Source organism: Xenopus laevis, chromosome 6L (assembly GCF_017654675.1).
Source record: "Xenopus laevis strain J_2021 chromosome 6L, Xenopus_laevis_v10.1, whole genome shotgun sequence".
Lineage (NCBI taxonomy): Eukaryota > Metazoa > Chordata > Amphibia > Anura > Pipidae > Xenopus > Xenopus laevis.
In genome coordinates this window covers 41,670,281-41,687,088 of record NC_054381.1, presented here as the reverse complement: position 1 = coordinate 41,687,088, position 16,808 = coordinate 41,670,281, and the positions used below count along the sequence as shown (strand labels likewise).

General features: G+C 39.5%; 1 protein-coding gene across 4 annotated transcripts in view; it reads right to left on the bottom strand.

Moving 5' to 3' along the window:
- pals2.L (protein associated with LIN7 2, MAGUK family member L homeolog) overlaps positions 1-16,808 on the bottom strand; it is a 42,731-nt gene that overhangs the window by 8,126 nt on the left and 17,797 nt on the right. For 3 of the 4 annotated variants that reach the window (XM_041565978.1, XM_018242146.2, XM_041565977.1), the window contains exons 2-7: positions 14,305-14,423; positions 9,859-10,011; positions 8,462-8,608; positions 7,076-7,303; positions 5,339-5,470; positions 361-460 (exon numbers count right to left, since the gene is read on the bottom strand). In XM_041565978.1, coding sequence (XP_041421912.1) covers positions 361-460; positions 5,339-5,470; positions 7,076-7,303; positions 8,462-8,608; positions 9,859-10,011; positions 14,305-14,421 — 877 coding nt within the window. In that variant the 5' untranslated portion in view covers positions 14,422-14,423. The remainder of the gene's footprint in view (positions 1-360; positions 461-5,338; positions 5,471-7,075; positions 7,304-8,461; positions 8,609-9,858; positions 10,012-14,304; positions 14,424-16,808) is intronic. The other variant, XM_018242148.2, reaches the window with a different exon arrangement.

The window sequence follows — 16,808 nt, the reverse complement described above, 5'->3', positions numbered from 1 at the left end:
CAACCTCGAACCTTCCACCCCAACCTCAAACCTTCCACATTCCACCCCAACCTTTGGCCTTCTTGTGGACAAGATCCTAGACAAGCAGTGGTTCTGGCTCATTGGGGCCCCACTGGGTTTTCGCCTGCTGCTCCACTGACCCAGTCTGACATTACTTTAATACAAACACAGGTCTGGAAGTTTCCACTAGTCTTCTAGTTAGTTACATGTGAATCAATCCAGCTGATCAGCAAAACACTTTGACTTTTCCAATGCCTACTGGGTGAACTATCTTAACCCATTACTCACCTGTAGTAATACACAATTCTAAGAACAGGAATGTAGAATAAAATAATACGAAATGTAGAATAAATATAATACCTGGTCCATCCCAATCTCTCCTAACAAATGCTTTTCTCTTTTCTTCCAAGAACTGACTGGGAATGAGTCCGGCACTCCCCCCTTCCTTCACGTGGCTTGCCTGCAAATAGGATACACACCTTATTCCTGTGTAAATATGATTAGAATAACGCTCCATACATTGTGCTGAGGAGTGTGGGGCACCGTGCAATTATCCACAGGCCTCTGTTTCCGAGTAATCCTGACACTTATAGTGTGCGCTGAATGGAATACTGCCTGTGTTACACAGCACTCTATTCAAGAGAGGCGGCTGGGGGAGGCACATAGGCTGTGGCATATGGAAGAGATTATGTATATCTCCAGCTAAAGAGAAGCATTACATAAAAATTGGCTCTGCACTCCGGATGGGGGATGGAAGAAGTTGAGGAACCAAAGGGAAAAAAACATTTATCTCACAAATACTACAATAAAGACATAATACAGTAAAAGAATATTTCAGAATCCACTGAAGTTGTGTTGAATTTTTAGATATCAATAAGAATTCCCCTATAGCATAAATCTTATCAACACAGAACTAATCCTCTTCATAAATCCATGTAGAGTACAACTTGAACATCATTTTCATGGGTAAAATAATGAACTTTGCTTTTACAGCCTGTAGCTTTGGCTAAGCTCCTTGTGGCTTGTAGCACCCCCCATACCCACCCCTATTAATTAATAGTGGCCCTATGCTTTTAACTGCACCATATTTATACATTTTTGTCAAAAATGTGCGTTGGTTTGGGCAATCACTCTCTCTTAAAAGCTGCAATTCAGCAGCGGGGGAGGATTTAGCCCTCCAGAAACCAAGGTTCAGCAGACTTTTACTTTTTACTTTACTAATGCTATTATGCAGAGAGACACAGGATCCTCAATACTATGACTGGTAGGTAAACAAGTTAGGGACCGCCATATGGGGTTTACCTTGATGTGGTATGGTGGCTTTTCAACTTTATGATCATAACTTTGCAACTAAAAACCCCTGTCTTTGTTAACACATGCATTTGCATATCTACTGAATTACTTAGACAGGGGCCCAGGGAATGTGCACTGACCCATTTGGATATGCCAGTAGCACTTCCCTTATACTTCTATATATTTTTACTTAGCAATGCGGGTGCTCCCACAACCCCCCTTGTGTATTAAAATAATGAACATTAATAAAGTATCTGTATTTAAAGGAATGGGTGACCTTTTGAAACAAGTCACAGTGATTGACATTCAGTATTTTACATATGCATATCCGTACACATTACCAGGTACATAACACCTCATACAACACAACAGTTACACAATGAAAAGTCTTACAGGTGCAATTTCTCAGGTAGGATCAGCCCCTGGCTGCAAAGCTTCCACCCATCCCGTCCAGACCAAGTCAAACTTATTTGGTGTATCTCTTTGGATGCAGACTAACCGTGCCAGCGTAATATGTTCCTGCAAAAATTTTTTCCACATCTGTACAGTGGGGGAGTCACCCGATAAGCACTTAAGTGCTATGCATTTGTGTGCGAGGAATAGCGATTCTCTCAGGGATACTAACACATAGGGGGACTTAGTGAGATATGTAATAACACCTAGTAGGCACACTTTTGGGTTCACAGGTATATTTATTTCAGTTATATGGGTAAGTTCCTCACAGACTTTCACCCAAAACGAAGCCACCACTGTGCAGCTCCACATCAGGTGAAGAAAATCGGCCCCTGGCAAATGACATTTGGGACAGCAGTCATCTGGTCTTATATTTGCCCTATGCATACGTACAGGTGTGATGTATGCATGATGTAGAATAAGAGTTTGGGAGAATCTACTTCTTACATTAAAGGACACCAGACTGGGAGCCTCCAAAGCTTCCTCCCACTCCTCATCCTCCAAGTCACTCATAGCTGATTCCCACCTTCCTCTAAAATTACCCGATATACACTTCTTGTTTTTTATTAGCACAGAGTAGAGCCATGATAGGGGATGATTTCTGCAGAAGCAAGTGAGATATTCCAACATATTTGCCAGTGGTGATTTAGTTATAACAACCGGGGATAGTGACCATTGAGCCTTAGCGGCCTGTTTAAGTTGGTAATATTGTAACCAGGCTGTAACCACCACATCATAATCAAACTGCTCGGGGGTTTTAAAAACACTGTCCACATATACTGTAGATCCTCAATGACCTGTACCCCCTGTGTTTGCCAAAATAACTGCAAATCTGCATGCCGGAAATGGGGGGTCCCCTCATTTTCCCAGAGTGGAGTATTTGGTAATGAATAAGCTTCAGTGCCTCCTCCCATACCTTAAAAAGTGTTCTTATCAATAGAAAGGGGCAGTGGAAGTTCTGTATATGTACTAGAAACATATACTACCCCAACACTCCCTAAGAACCACATAGGAAGAATCAGTTACATCTAATTTAGACCATGGCAGGAGATGCTGCAATTGTGACGCTAAGTAGTAAGATCTCCAATCTGGAAGGGCCATCCCACCCTGCAGGCTCGGAAGTTGTAAAACGGAGTACGCCAGTCTGCTGCGCTTGCCTGCCCACACAAATGTTTTAGTGTCAGAATCTAGTCGTGTAAATACCTGTTTTGGTATGTAAACTGGGGAATTTACAAATACATACAGAAGCTGCAGCAAAAAGATAATTTTACAAATTGCCACTTTACCCGGCGGCGTTAAGGGGAGGGAACTCCATGCCTTCATTTGACTAGAGATTTTAGTAAGTATAGGGTTCAAGTTATCTTGCAAGTTATTACGTTGGTTTTTGGTAAAGGATATTCCTAAGTACTGAAGTCGGGTGACCCATTGCAAGGGCTGACCAGGTAATTGATAGCGAGGGGCTTCATGATCCAAAAGGAAATATATAAGATTTACCCTAGTTTATAAGCAAACCTGAAAATTTGGTCAATGCAAACAATGATAACTTTAAGTATGTTACAGAATGGCCAATTCTAAACAACTTTTTAATTGGTCTTCATTATTTATTTTTTTATAGTTTGTGAATTATTTGATTTCTTCTTCTTCTTCCCAGCTTTTAAATGAGGGTCACTGACCCCATCTAAAAAAACAAATGCTTTGTAAGGCTACAAATGTATTGTTATTGCTACTTTTTATTACTCATCTTTCTATTCAGGCCTCTACTATTTATATTCCAGTCTCTTACTCAAATCAATGCATGGTTACTAGGTTAATGTGGAAACTTACAACCAGACTGATGAAATTGTAAACTGGAGAACTGCTGAATAAAAAGTTAAATAACACAAAAACCACAAATAATAGAAAATGAAAACCAATTGCAAAGAATGTCACTCTCTATTTCATACTAAAAGTTAATTTAAAGGTGAACAACCCCATTAACTCCTGACCTTCCATTTCTTGCTCCTTGTCTGTGTTATTCCCATACTTTTCTTTGTTGAAATTTGTGTTAATTGTGCTGTGTATGAGCAGACTTTGGGTGTGCACCTCACAGGGGTGTTTTACTTACATTGGCGCACAGATATGGGACGACTGTGAATTAATAAAATTATCCCAAGTGTTTCAAAAATACACTTTTTCAATATGGGGGCCTTATCAAGATGAAGGGGCAAATTTACTTAAGGTCGAATATCGAGGGTTAATTAAGCCTCGATATTCGACTGCCGAATTGAAATCCTTCGACTTTGAATATCGAAGGATTTACCGCAATTCGATCGAATGATTAAATCCTTCGAATCGTTCGATTCGAAGGATTTTAATCCATCGATCGAACGATTTTTCTTCAACCTAAGAAAGCTACCAAAGCCTATGGGGACCTTCCCCATAGGCTAATATTGACTTCGGTAGGTTTTAGGTGGCGAACTAGGGGGTTGAAGTTTTTTTTAAAGAGACAGTACTGCGACTATCGAATGGTCGAAAGATTTTTAGTTTGAATCATTCGATTTGAGGTCGAAGTAGCCCATTCATTGGTCAAAGTAGCCAAAAAAAAAACATTTGAAATTCTAAGTTTTTTTTTCCTTTATTCCTTCACTCGAGCCCCTTTGTATCAATTCTGCAAACTGTAAGTCAAATCAGAAGAATTCCCCCTCATTTACTTCTACGGCAGTCACATGTAGCAGAGATATTTGCACTTGCTTGTTAAGGGGCTGTCATTTTGAACCATGGCAGCTCCTGTCTCCAGCAACAATTGCCTGTAAAGTGAATGCAAAGTGCTTGCAGGTGACTGCTGTAGAACTGGACAAATCGCCCTGTATGCCTTTGCCCTTAAGGACTTTTGCAAGACACAACCTGTCAGCAGGGAATTAAGTTTGCAGGGACTGTCACCTCTAAAATATATGTATATAAATATATATTTATATGGTATGGGGTCTTTATGAATCACATCATTTTTGTACCCTAGAAGGAAATATATATAATGGGGTATTACATTTTAGAATAAGCCTTTGAGCCAGTGGGAGATATTGTGCCGTATGCCTGAATTATTGTTTGTTGATATTAGGGATACACTGAATCCACTATTCGAATCCTTCGTGAAAGATTTGGCCGAATGCAAAACGGGAAAGGAATCATTTATAACTTTTGTGATGAAAAGTCATGTGATTTCCCTTCACACCCCTAATTTACATATGCAAATTAGGATTTTGGTTCCCTGCTGAAAAAGGCCAAATCCACACCGGACTCCGAACCCAATCCAGGATTCAGTGCATCCCTAGTTGATATTATTAACATGTATTTTTGGAGCGCCATCATATTGCGCAGCACTAGTTGTAATAGGTTGACAAACACATAATATGTCGATTTCCAGATTAAAAATTGGCCAGATGAAATGCCCCTACAGTGAAAGAGTACAAAATTCTAAAACATGCTTTGTGCGGCATGATGGTGTGATCCTACAGAATTATATCTGCAGTACCTCGTAGAAAATGTGGGTGGCCAAATCTTTTACAATTAAATCTTTTCTTTCTGAATTATATCCACACCTGCTTAGAGAACTCACCTGCCACCAGTTTGAATCTTCTCTATTGACTATGTGAAGGATCTCTCCTTTGGAGAATTTCAATCCCGCTTCTTTGCATGGGATTAGGTTATCGCTGAATGGATTGTAATCAAAGTGGCACTTCACAAATACCTTTAACAGAGAAAACACTGCGTGAGTTCATCCTGTAACTCTACCTGCTATTCTGCATACATTGCCTGGACTCTAAACCTAAAAACAAAGTTTTGCCTGAAGAATATGTCATTCTAAGCAACGTTGCTATATACTATCATTAGAAAAATGGAATGGTTTTGTTGTTACATATAAATATTGTTACAACTGAAAGTAGTATATTTCAACCACCTTCTGCCGTCTTGTCTTGTTTACAGGTCTAGTAATCAGCTGGAAAGTCAGAGCCACCAGGACAGGGAGATGCCTCCTTAAGTGACAGTCATACTTCTAAATAACTCTAAATTCATTGAAAATGTTAATTGAATGTATATTAAAAAGGTTGCTTAGAAATAAGTCATATGCTTGGGTTTACATCCCCTTTAATTAAAATTAAGGCTTACACCAATTACATTGTATATCTGCTAAGTTTGTAGTGCTATATCCAACTTCACAAATTCTATTTCCTATGGATGTCTAAATGCACCTTTATCTATGCAGTATAAACCCTTATGTTGCAGGTGAGTCAGAGCATGAGATTGTGTGGGCTGCACTGCAGTGCCCAATGTGTTGCTCTGGTCAGTGCCTTTAGCAGAGATCAGGGGATTTCTTAGGTCATTAAATATATCACTTCCTAGCTTCCATGACTTGAAGGGGGTTTAGGGCGCTAGGAATTACATATTATAAGACAGAAGAAAAAACCAGCATAGTGAAGGGTCTGATGCACAATTCCATTTGTAATGGTTATGGAATATGGGTGTGTAAAAGAGGTAGAAACTGAACATCTGAAAGGTGCTGGGGGAAAGAACACTTTATTCAAGAGCCCTTGTGTTTCTTTCAGTAAAAACAATTATCATTACATTTTAAATTGAAACCTCCATGTATTGCTCTTTGGCTTTGTATCAAAAATATTTTGAGTTTCATAGGGTAAATATGGTTCAACAGATAATGCCCAGAAGCACAAAGAGAAAAGAAAATCTGCTTGTGTCTAAACTATAGCACCGCTCATTGGCATAAATCTGTGCCTTTTGTTTCACACTCTCTATCTCACACACAAACACTCTCACACACACACTCTCACACACACACTCTCACACACACTCTCTCTCACACACACTCTCTCTCACACACACTCTCTCTCACACACACTCTCTCTCACACACACTCTCTCTCACACACACTCTCTCTCACACACACTCTCTCTCACACACACACACTCTCACACACACACACTCTCACACACACACACTCTCACACACACACTCTCACACACACACTCTCACACACACACTCTCACACACACTCTCACACACACACTCTCACACACACACTCTCACACACTCACACACTCACACACACACTCTCACACACACACACACACACTCTCACACACACACACTCTCACACACACACACACACACACTCTCACACACACACACTCTCACACACACTCTCACACACACACTCACTCTCACACACACACTCTCACACACACACACACACACTCTCACACACTCTCACACACACACACTCTCACACCACAATTTATTAGTGGGATTGAATGCAGAAGAGGATAAACAGGAGACTGACCTGTTGAGGGCTGATTGTATCCTTGTAACTCGGGAGTATTTTGAGAGTGACACTGCCGCTTATGCTCTTGAGCAGTTCCTGTAATTCTTTGGGGTTGTTTCCAACGTCATGGCCATTAATTTCTTTAATGATATCGCCCACGTGTAAAAGACCCTGCCGGTCAATCATTCCACCGTGAAGAATTCGAGCTATAACCAAGTTATTATTTTCAACCTTAAATGTCACACCCTAAGAAGATAAAAGTACAGATGTAGCATCAATAACACAGTGCATATTAATCTGAAATGCAAATTCATGCCAGTAGTCCTGCGGGATGCACATACAGTTTAGTGTTTTGCTTAAGTTACGGAATAACTTTGTTTTGCAAAACGATATGGATATAGAATGAGCCTTGTGAGCAGACAGGAATTCCTGTATGTCATAAACACTGGGGGGGGGGGATTGTACTAAAAACTCACTTTCATAGAAATAATAAGTATTAATAAGCTGCATATAACAACCTCACAGTGGGTTCGATACACGAGTCCTAAGAAAGCCCCCCCTCAATGTGGACCGAAATATTGACACGCTAAATTTACAATGTTTTTCCTTATCTTTTATCTGTGGCAGCACCAGGGCATCTTCTGTTACATTGATAGAGTGCAGTAAACCTGGGAGGTAGGTCAGTGTTTGTCCACCTTAAAGGAACAGTAAAATGTAAGTGTTTTAAAGTAATTAACATATAATATACTATTGCTCGGCACTGGTAAAAACTGTGTGTTTGCTTCAGATACACAACTATAGTTTATATGAAAAAGCAGCTGTGTAGCCATGGGGGCAGCTATTCAAGCTGGAAAAAAAGAAGAAAAGGCACAGGTTACATAGCACATAACAGATAAGCCCTGTCCAATACAATGTTTTTTTTTATATATTATCTGCTATGTAAAATAAGCCTTTTTTACAGTTTGAATGGCTGCCCCATCTTGTTTACTACACTTGTAGTCTTACAAGTGCAGAACAATAGTACATGATATTTTAATTACTTTTAAACACTTGCAGATTTTGGTGTTGCTGTTCCTATAACCCTATAAGCTTGTTATCAAGACCAGTCAACTAATTGTAAGCCCACTTGCTCCCTTCAGAATGCATGAGCCATACAGTTGCTGAAATGTTAGGTTGAATAAAGACATTCTTTAAATTGTGTTTGTGTGCTTGAGTCAGCTGGATTCCTTAATCAAAAAGCAATATCAGGTGCACGTACCATTAGTGGTCCATCATCCACCGTTAGTCTGCAGACCAGGCTGTTTGCCAAAAATGTACCAATAAAGGCATTTTAAATGGATGGGTGCTGTACGGAAAATCTTCATTCTTTAAATTGTGACAGGCAACTACGACAAATCAACTCACCAATGGTTCTCCTGCTCTTTTGTGAATCCCAACCATACGAATGGCATCCACGGGTGCAATCTGATTTCCTGAAGAATTGACTTCTGGACTAGAAGGGGGAGAGTCGTAGCATTTTGAAGCTACAATGTCGTGGGCCTCTAAAAGAGACTGAAAGAAATCAGATAAGTCTCTGACAACAGATGATATTCCATCTTACTAGTCACACAGGTGTGATATGTTGTTAGGTCAGTTCCTAGGATAGATGGTCAATGAGTGCCTTGCTTGGTTCTGAAAGCTACAACATTCCTACGAATTTTCCAGTGTACTCTTCTGTAAATCACCCAAATGCAGTGGCGGAACTACCGGGGGAGCAGGGGGTACAGGCGGGCCAGGGCCCGCACCCCCTCAGGGCCCCGGCAGCTCACGCGCCACTGACAAATGCGGCCGTACGGAGGGGGCGGGGCCCGGCTGCGCGTCACGCACCAGGACCCGCCCCCTCTAGTGACGCTACTGCCCAAATGTTGCAACCCAAGGTCTAGCAGGGTATAGCCAAGTCTCTTCAATGCTTCTTCTTTAAGCTCTAAATAACTATTTTAATAATGGCTAAAACTCTGATGGAGACAGAATGAAATGTATCTGTTCAATGATTTGTGGTCTCTTGTGTGGGTTTCGAACAAAACTGGAATGCACCAAGTCCACTATTATAGGATTCGGCCAAATTTCAAATCCTTTGTGAAAGTTCTGGCTGAATCCTGAAACCCAATTTGTATATGTAAATTAGGAGGGTAAGGGCGAAAGAGAACCACATGTGCAGATGGAAATTTTTGAATTCCTTGCTTGTCTGACAAAAAGTCACATGATTTTTGGATTCAGTTCGGGAAGGCACTTAGATTCAACTAAATCCTGCTGAATCTTGGCAGAATCCCAAACTGAATCCTGGATTCAGTGCATCCCTAGTACAAAGTCTCCCTTTCAGTTTTATAGAAAAATAGAAAGCCCTATCTACTCATCATAGTTTATTTACACTCCCATCTACAACTCTATTTCCATCCACCTGCCCTGGGACTGTCTTGTTGGTATAAATCAGTTTGAGCTCCTTTTTGGAGATTTGGCAGGGCCCCCCTTGGCCCATAACATTGTGCCTCAGCTCCAATGCGTGTTTAAATGCATGTAATGCAATGGGACCAACAGCACCGGCAGCTTGGACTATATGCCTATAAGAAAAAAAAGCCAATTGTAGAAGTACAAGCATCAAAGTTAGGGCGGTGAGTAATGTGGCCAACAGAAAGGCCGTTTTAAATGCATCTCTATTTGAGGTGCTCTCACACCCCCCCCCCATTATTAAATATGTTAAAATAACATCTGCTTTTAATTATAAGGACGCATTCTTCTATGAATCTGAATTTTCCTTCACATACCTGAAAGTGTGGCTCCTTAAGTATGCCAATTAATTCGTGAACATTTTTATCTTCATCTTCTAAAGGACTAATATCCTTAATAATGTCATTTAACAGCTCGACGTTGTTTTCACTAACAGCTTCCAGCTTTGTATCTTCGAGGCGTTCATGTGCCTGCAATAAACGAAAGAAGATCTGTAGCTACATCTGGCTTCAAAGATAAGATAATGGAGCCTGTAGAATGGACCCTATAGTTTAAGCTGGTCATAGATGCAAACATATAGGGGTAAATTTACTAAAGGGCGAAATGACTAATTGTGGGCGAAAATTCCCCAATGTGACGTCAACTTCGCCAATTTACTAACGGTCACCGGTGAAACTTTGCTAGCCAAGGAGATAGACTCTAGTGGTACTTCACTCCCTAAAGCCTGGTGAATTTTCTCTCTGGCGAATGGATGTAACTACGCAAATTCACTAAGATGCGCATTTTACTGAAGTGCAACAGAGTAGATAGGAGTTCCTAAAAAAATAGTTGAAAATGTTTCTAAGTCCCAAAAAATGCTAGCGTCTTCCTTTTTCAGGGTGATAGGCTGCAAAAGAGTGTAACTTTTTTTAAGGTTTGTGTAGTGTAATGTATTTGCTGCAACATATACGTCCATTGTACTTTAACTTCCTGCCATATGCAAATTAGGCAATTGTAGCGCAACTTCGACATCGTTCGGCGCCTTGGACGCAACTTCGGATTTTAGTAAATTAGTATTGTCCTGGCGAGTCTACGTCTGGCGAAGTGTTGCGCTAGTGAATTTGCCCCAAAGTCGTACGAAATGAAGATTCATACAATGCCATTGCGATCAGTCGCTGATTGGACAGGTTAAAAGATTTCTGTCAATTCATGGCCAGAACATCATCTGATTTGTTCTTTTTACTACTTTATACTAATCTGAATGGTTAGTGGTAGATAATTAGAAACGAACGATCATTCATCAAGCAAAGAATAAAATCAGTGGGGCTCATTTATAAACAGTGGGCAAATTTGCACCTGGGCAGTAACCCACGGCAACCAATCAAATGATTGCTTTCAGTGCTCAACCTGCAGCTGGCTGAAAAAAAGATAATCACTGATTGGTTGCTAAGGGTTACTGCCTAGGTGCAAATTTGCCCAGTGTTTATAAATGAGCCCCTGTGTGTCTATGCAAAAAAATGATGATGTCAAAGTCTATAAAAGAGATTGGAAGGTAAACAAAAGCAGCAATGTGTTTTTGAGCCTGTTTATTTGCCTACTAAACTCAACTGATAAATCTATGATTAGACATGCAAAAGAGAAATGAGTGATTGAATTAATCAGATTAATCATTGTCACCACTATGTATACAACAGATGATTATACATTTATGCAGTGCTTTATAACGATTGTTGTGATCATTCACATCAGCTTTATTGCTACTTTTTATTACTCATCTTTCTATTCAGGCCTCTCCTCTTAATATCCCAGTCTCTTATTCAAATTAATGCATGGTTGCTAGGGTAATGTGTACTGTAGCAACTGAAATTGGCAAACTGGAGAGCTGTTGAATAAAAAGCTAAATAACCCAAAACCCACAAATAATAAAAAAAATGAAGACCAATTGCAAATTGAAGCATCTGCTCTGTGCCTGAAGGAATAGCATCAGGTACAATGCATCCCACACAATGGCATGGAAGTTTATCGACTGGCTGCAAGAAAAAGTGCAATTGGTCTAAAAAAACAGTTCAGTGTAAAAATAAAAACTGTGTAAATAGATAAAAAATGTTTCTAATATAATTAGCCAAAAATGTAATGTATAAAGGCTGGAGTGACTGGATGTGTAACGTAATAGCCAGAACACTACTTCCTGCTTTTCAGCTCTATAACTGAGTTAGTCAGAGACTTTATGGGGGGCCACATGGGACATAACTGTTCAGTGAGTTTGTAATTGAACCTCAGCATGCAGCTCAGATTTATAAACAACAGTTATGACCCATGTGCCCCCCTCAAGCCACGGATTGGTTATTGCCTGGTAACCATTCAATGGAACCCAAGAGAGCTGAAAAGCAGGAAGAAGTGTTCTGGCTATTATATTAGACATCCAGTCACTCCAGCCTTTATACATTGCATTTTTGGCTAACTAACTATATTATATTTATATATTATATTTGTGTTCGATACAAGCCAGGAATTAGCCCTAAAACTATACATATTTGGTATGGATGTCCTCTAGAGAACAGGACTTTTCAAACCAGTTGTATAATAATCTCACATACAAGAAAGAAAGCTGATTAGAAATATGAGCATGAAAATGGTGTCAATGACACAAGCACTTGTTTGGGCAGATTCGGGGAGATTTAGTCGCCAGGCAACTAATCACCTCTTCTTCGGGGAGACAATGTCCCCAAACTGCCTTCCCCCTGCTATAATAAGAAAACGGCAGCGCAATGGCGCTTGGATGTCCGAAGTTGCCTCACTGGGAAACTTCGGGCGACTTCAGTACATTCCCGCAGGCGATTTTTCATTTTAGCAGGACATTGTCGCCCCGAAGAAGAGGCTATTAGTCGCCAGGCGACTAAATCTCCCCGAATCTGCCCATGTGGTGACACATGGGGAGATTACGTCGCCTGTGATAAATCTTCACTACTGCGGGTGACTAGCAGCAGGATAGCATATACATCGCTTCAGTTTTCCAAAGTTGCCTCACAAGAAAACTTCGGATGATTTCAGAAAACCAAAGCAACACATATGCCATCCTGCTGGAGATTCACATTTGTGCCGGTGGGAAGGCATTTTCAAGGAGATTAGTCACCTTAAGTAGCGAAGATTTATCGGAGGCGACCAAATCGTCCTGTGTGCCACCATCCATAACTCTTTCAAAAGCCTTTAAAATCACAGATGGTTTAAACGAAACTTGAATGTCACCGTAATGTTTCTTAGAGCAGTTACAGAGCAGGGACTAATACATTGCGGTCAGTACTTTTATTGTACAGGTTTGTATGGACCATCCTGTTTTCTGCCATAAGACCGTGGTCTAGATAGTTAATTTATGATTGATCTGTCTCACTGCTAAAGGACAAATTATGTTGGTTAATATTAATATGATTAAACTGTTTAATGAGTGACAGTCACCAGATCAGATATTTGATATAATGTCGGTACAGAACAATATGTAAGGGGTTGTTCATCTAGAGTGATGAAGAGAGGGATATTCTGATACATTTGCAATTGGTTTTCATTTTATATCATTTGTAGATTTTAAGTTATTTAGCTTTTTATTCAGCAGCTCTCCAGTTTGCAATTTCAGCAATTGGGTTGCTTCTGTCCAAATTAGCCTAGCAACATGCACTGATTTGAATAAGAGACTGGAATATGAATAGCAGAGGCCTCAATACAAAGATGAGTAATACAAGTAGTAATGGCAACACATTTGTAGCCTTACAGAGCATTTGTTTTTTTTAGATGGAAAGCTGAAAAGATTCAGAAGAAAAAGGTAAATCATTTAAAAACTATAAAAAAGGAATCCAATTGCTTAGAACTTAGAAAAGTTGCTTAGAACTAGCCATTCTATAACACACTGAAAGTTTACTTAAAGGTGAACCACCCCTTTAACTGAAAAATGTCAACCCCAAACATATACATACAGCTTTCAGATTCGGATATGTCTGAAACCAAAAATTCTGGATTTGGCACATCTTGGTGAATTATTTTAAGTTGTCAGGACAAATAAGCAAACCTGAAGATAGCTGATCTGGAAAATCATGATCAAGGCAATAATTGATTAAAGGGATATTGTCATGGGAAAAAAAATATTTTGTTTTTTCAAAATGAACCAGTTAATAGTGCTGCTCCAGGAGAATTCTGCACTGACATCCATTTCTCAAAAGAGCAAACAGATTTTTTTATATTCAATTTTGAAATCGGACATGGGGCTAGACATATTGTCAATTTCCCAGCTGCCCCAATTTCCCAGCTGCCCCCCTATTTACTCAATAGTAAAAACCCACACATTCAGTTACATTGAGAAGGAAAAGCAGCAGCCTGCCACAAAGCATTTCTCTCCTAAAGTGCAGGCACAAGTCACATGACTGGGGGCAGCTGGTAAATTGACAAACTGTCTAACCCCATTTCAGATTTCAAAATTGAATATAAAAAAATCTGTTTGCTCTTTTGAGAAAGCGATTTCAGTGCAGAATTCTGCTGGAGTAGCAGGATCGATTGTAACCATAACATTGCAGATTTATCTTTTCAACAGTTTTAATGATATTGGTGTCTGCAAAAAGTATAATAAATGTCTGCTTAGCAGGAACAAGCCGAATGCACTACAGTTTGATTCATAGTAAAGACATAAATAATAATGTCTTATTTGAATAACAATGAATGTCCTCCCATAATTGGATTTGAATTATTATACAAAAAGCAGCCAGTCAGAGACCCTAGCATATGCCGGGGAAACAAAATACCTTTGCAAGGGATCTTACAATTGGGTTTTCCATTATTCCTTTAAGGAAAATAATATCAATTTCATCAGCCCCAGTTGAAGTTGGCAGGTCCGTCAGGTTGTCCAAAACTTGCTGCATTGCTGGAACAAGAAAACAGATATAACAATAAATATTGGTGTAAACTACTTATTAAGTCTAGCTTCAACACACATTATTTTCCACCAGACAATACAGTATGAGTAGGCATTTCCAGCTCAGCAGTTCTCCTATACTATAAGGCTAGGACCACACGACAAAAGGTGAAGAATGCGCTGCCCCACTGTTCCCCTTCTCTTCTGCAGACACTGTGGATTTTGGTGCGAAATACAAAATCTTGTGTTTTGCTGCCAAAATCAGCTGCGTCCTGCCTGCAGAAGAGGAGAAGCGGGGCAGTGCATTCTTGGCTTGCGTTTCTCCGCTGGCCAAGATCCGTGTTGGGTGGCCTAGTTCTAGCCTAAAGAATATCCTCCAGCTTTCTCACTGGCTAAGCAAACCAGGTGCCTCACACACAAAATTTCCAGGGCTACAGTTCGTCTATGTATGTATGAAAATATACAAGAATGTGTGTGTATAGCAATGTATTTATTTATAAATTCTAACTCAGCACTAATTTACAGAGATCTTAATCACATGGATTAGCCTTTTGACCTAACCCGTTAAAAGTTGTGTTTGTTTTACAGCAAACTATTGTATATTTATACTAATGTATACACAGTGCTGTATATTTTAAAAATGCCTTATATTACATGTCCTCACCCGCATCTGCAATGGTTTGGAAGTTTTCCCCATGTTTGCGTGGGTTTCCTCCACATACTACAAAAACATACAGGCCATTTAATTGGCTTTGCCTATTGAGTTGTGTAACTGTGGCAGGACCCGACTGTTCTGCAGTCACCAGCTCAGTATTTGAACTCCACTCTGGTAGGTAGGACTTAATTGGCCTGGCCACCAAACAGCAGCTTGAAAGTCAGAATAGAAGAGGAATGGTACAAGTCTTGAACACAAAGGTCAGCAATAAAACACACAAACAAATGAAAGCTTCAAAGTCTGTACAGGTATGGGACCTGTTATCCAGAATGCTCGGGACCTGGGGTTTTCCTGATAACAGATCTTTCCATAATTTGGATCTTCATACCTTAAGTCTACTAGAAAATCATGTAAACATTAAATAAACCCAATAGTCTGGTTTTGCTTCCAATAAGGAGTCATTATATCTTAGTTTGGATCAAGTACAAGCTACTGTTTTATTATTACAGAGAAATTTTTTTGGATTATTTGATTATAATGGAGTCTATGGGAGATGTTCATTCCGGAATTCGGAATTTTCTGGATAACGGGTTTCCGTATAACGGATCCCATACCTGTATATTGGTTGCCCAAGTAAAATGCAGTCTTGATAGAGGCAGAATAACAATTCAAAAATCACACTAAATAAGAGTAAACAATTACGGGTATATAATTACAGATGATATAATAGATTGTATAATTGTAAAAAATGCCACTGAAAACAACCGACTATTAAAGGAGAAGGAAAGGCTTATTCACTAGGGGGTGCCAAAATGTTAGTCCCTCCCCCATGGAATTAAAGTGCTACATTTTCCTCCACTCCTGTGTTCCATTTGTGGCAGAAAATCAAACAATAACAACAAGAAAACACTGTCCTGCCACCTTCATTTTTTGGCTTTGGCTTGCACAAACACACAACAGTAACATTTTCTTTGATCCTCATGTCTTAAGTCTACTAAAAAATCATGTAAACATTAAATTAATCCAATAGGCTGGTTTTGCTTCCAATAAGGATTAATTATATTTTAGTTGGGATCAAGTACAAGGTACTGTTTTATTATTACAGAGAAAAGGGAAATCATTAAATTTGATTACAATGGAGTCTATGGGAGATGACCATTCCATAATTTGGAACTTTCTGGATAATGGGTTCCAGATAATAGATCCCATACCTGTACCAGCAAACTACCCCTTTAAGATAATTAAGCACAGTGGGCAATGCCAAGTATGCTGAATCCATATTAACTTGCATTATTTGTTGTTATGGTATGAGATCTATTATCTGGAAATCCAAAAAGCTCTGAATTACAGGAAGGCCGTCTCCTATAGACTCCATTTTATCTGAATTTTTAAAAATGATTTCTTTTTCTCTGTAATAATAAAACAGTACCTTGTAATTGGTCCCAACTAAGATATAATTAATCCTCATTGGGGGGCAAAACAATCCTATTGGGTTTAATTAATTATTTTCATGTAGACTTATGGTATGGAGATCCAAATTACAGCTAGATCCCTTATCTGGAAAACTCCAGGTCCCAAGCATGCTGGATAACAGGTCCCATTCATATATAATCTATGGGTTTATGGAAGGAAACAATATAGTTGTTTTCCTATAATATCTGACCGTTTGCTCAACTACATCTAGAATGGATTCTGGGAGGTGGGTTCCTCTGCTCACAATGACACAGGGCAGAATAATG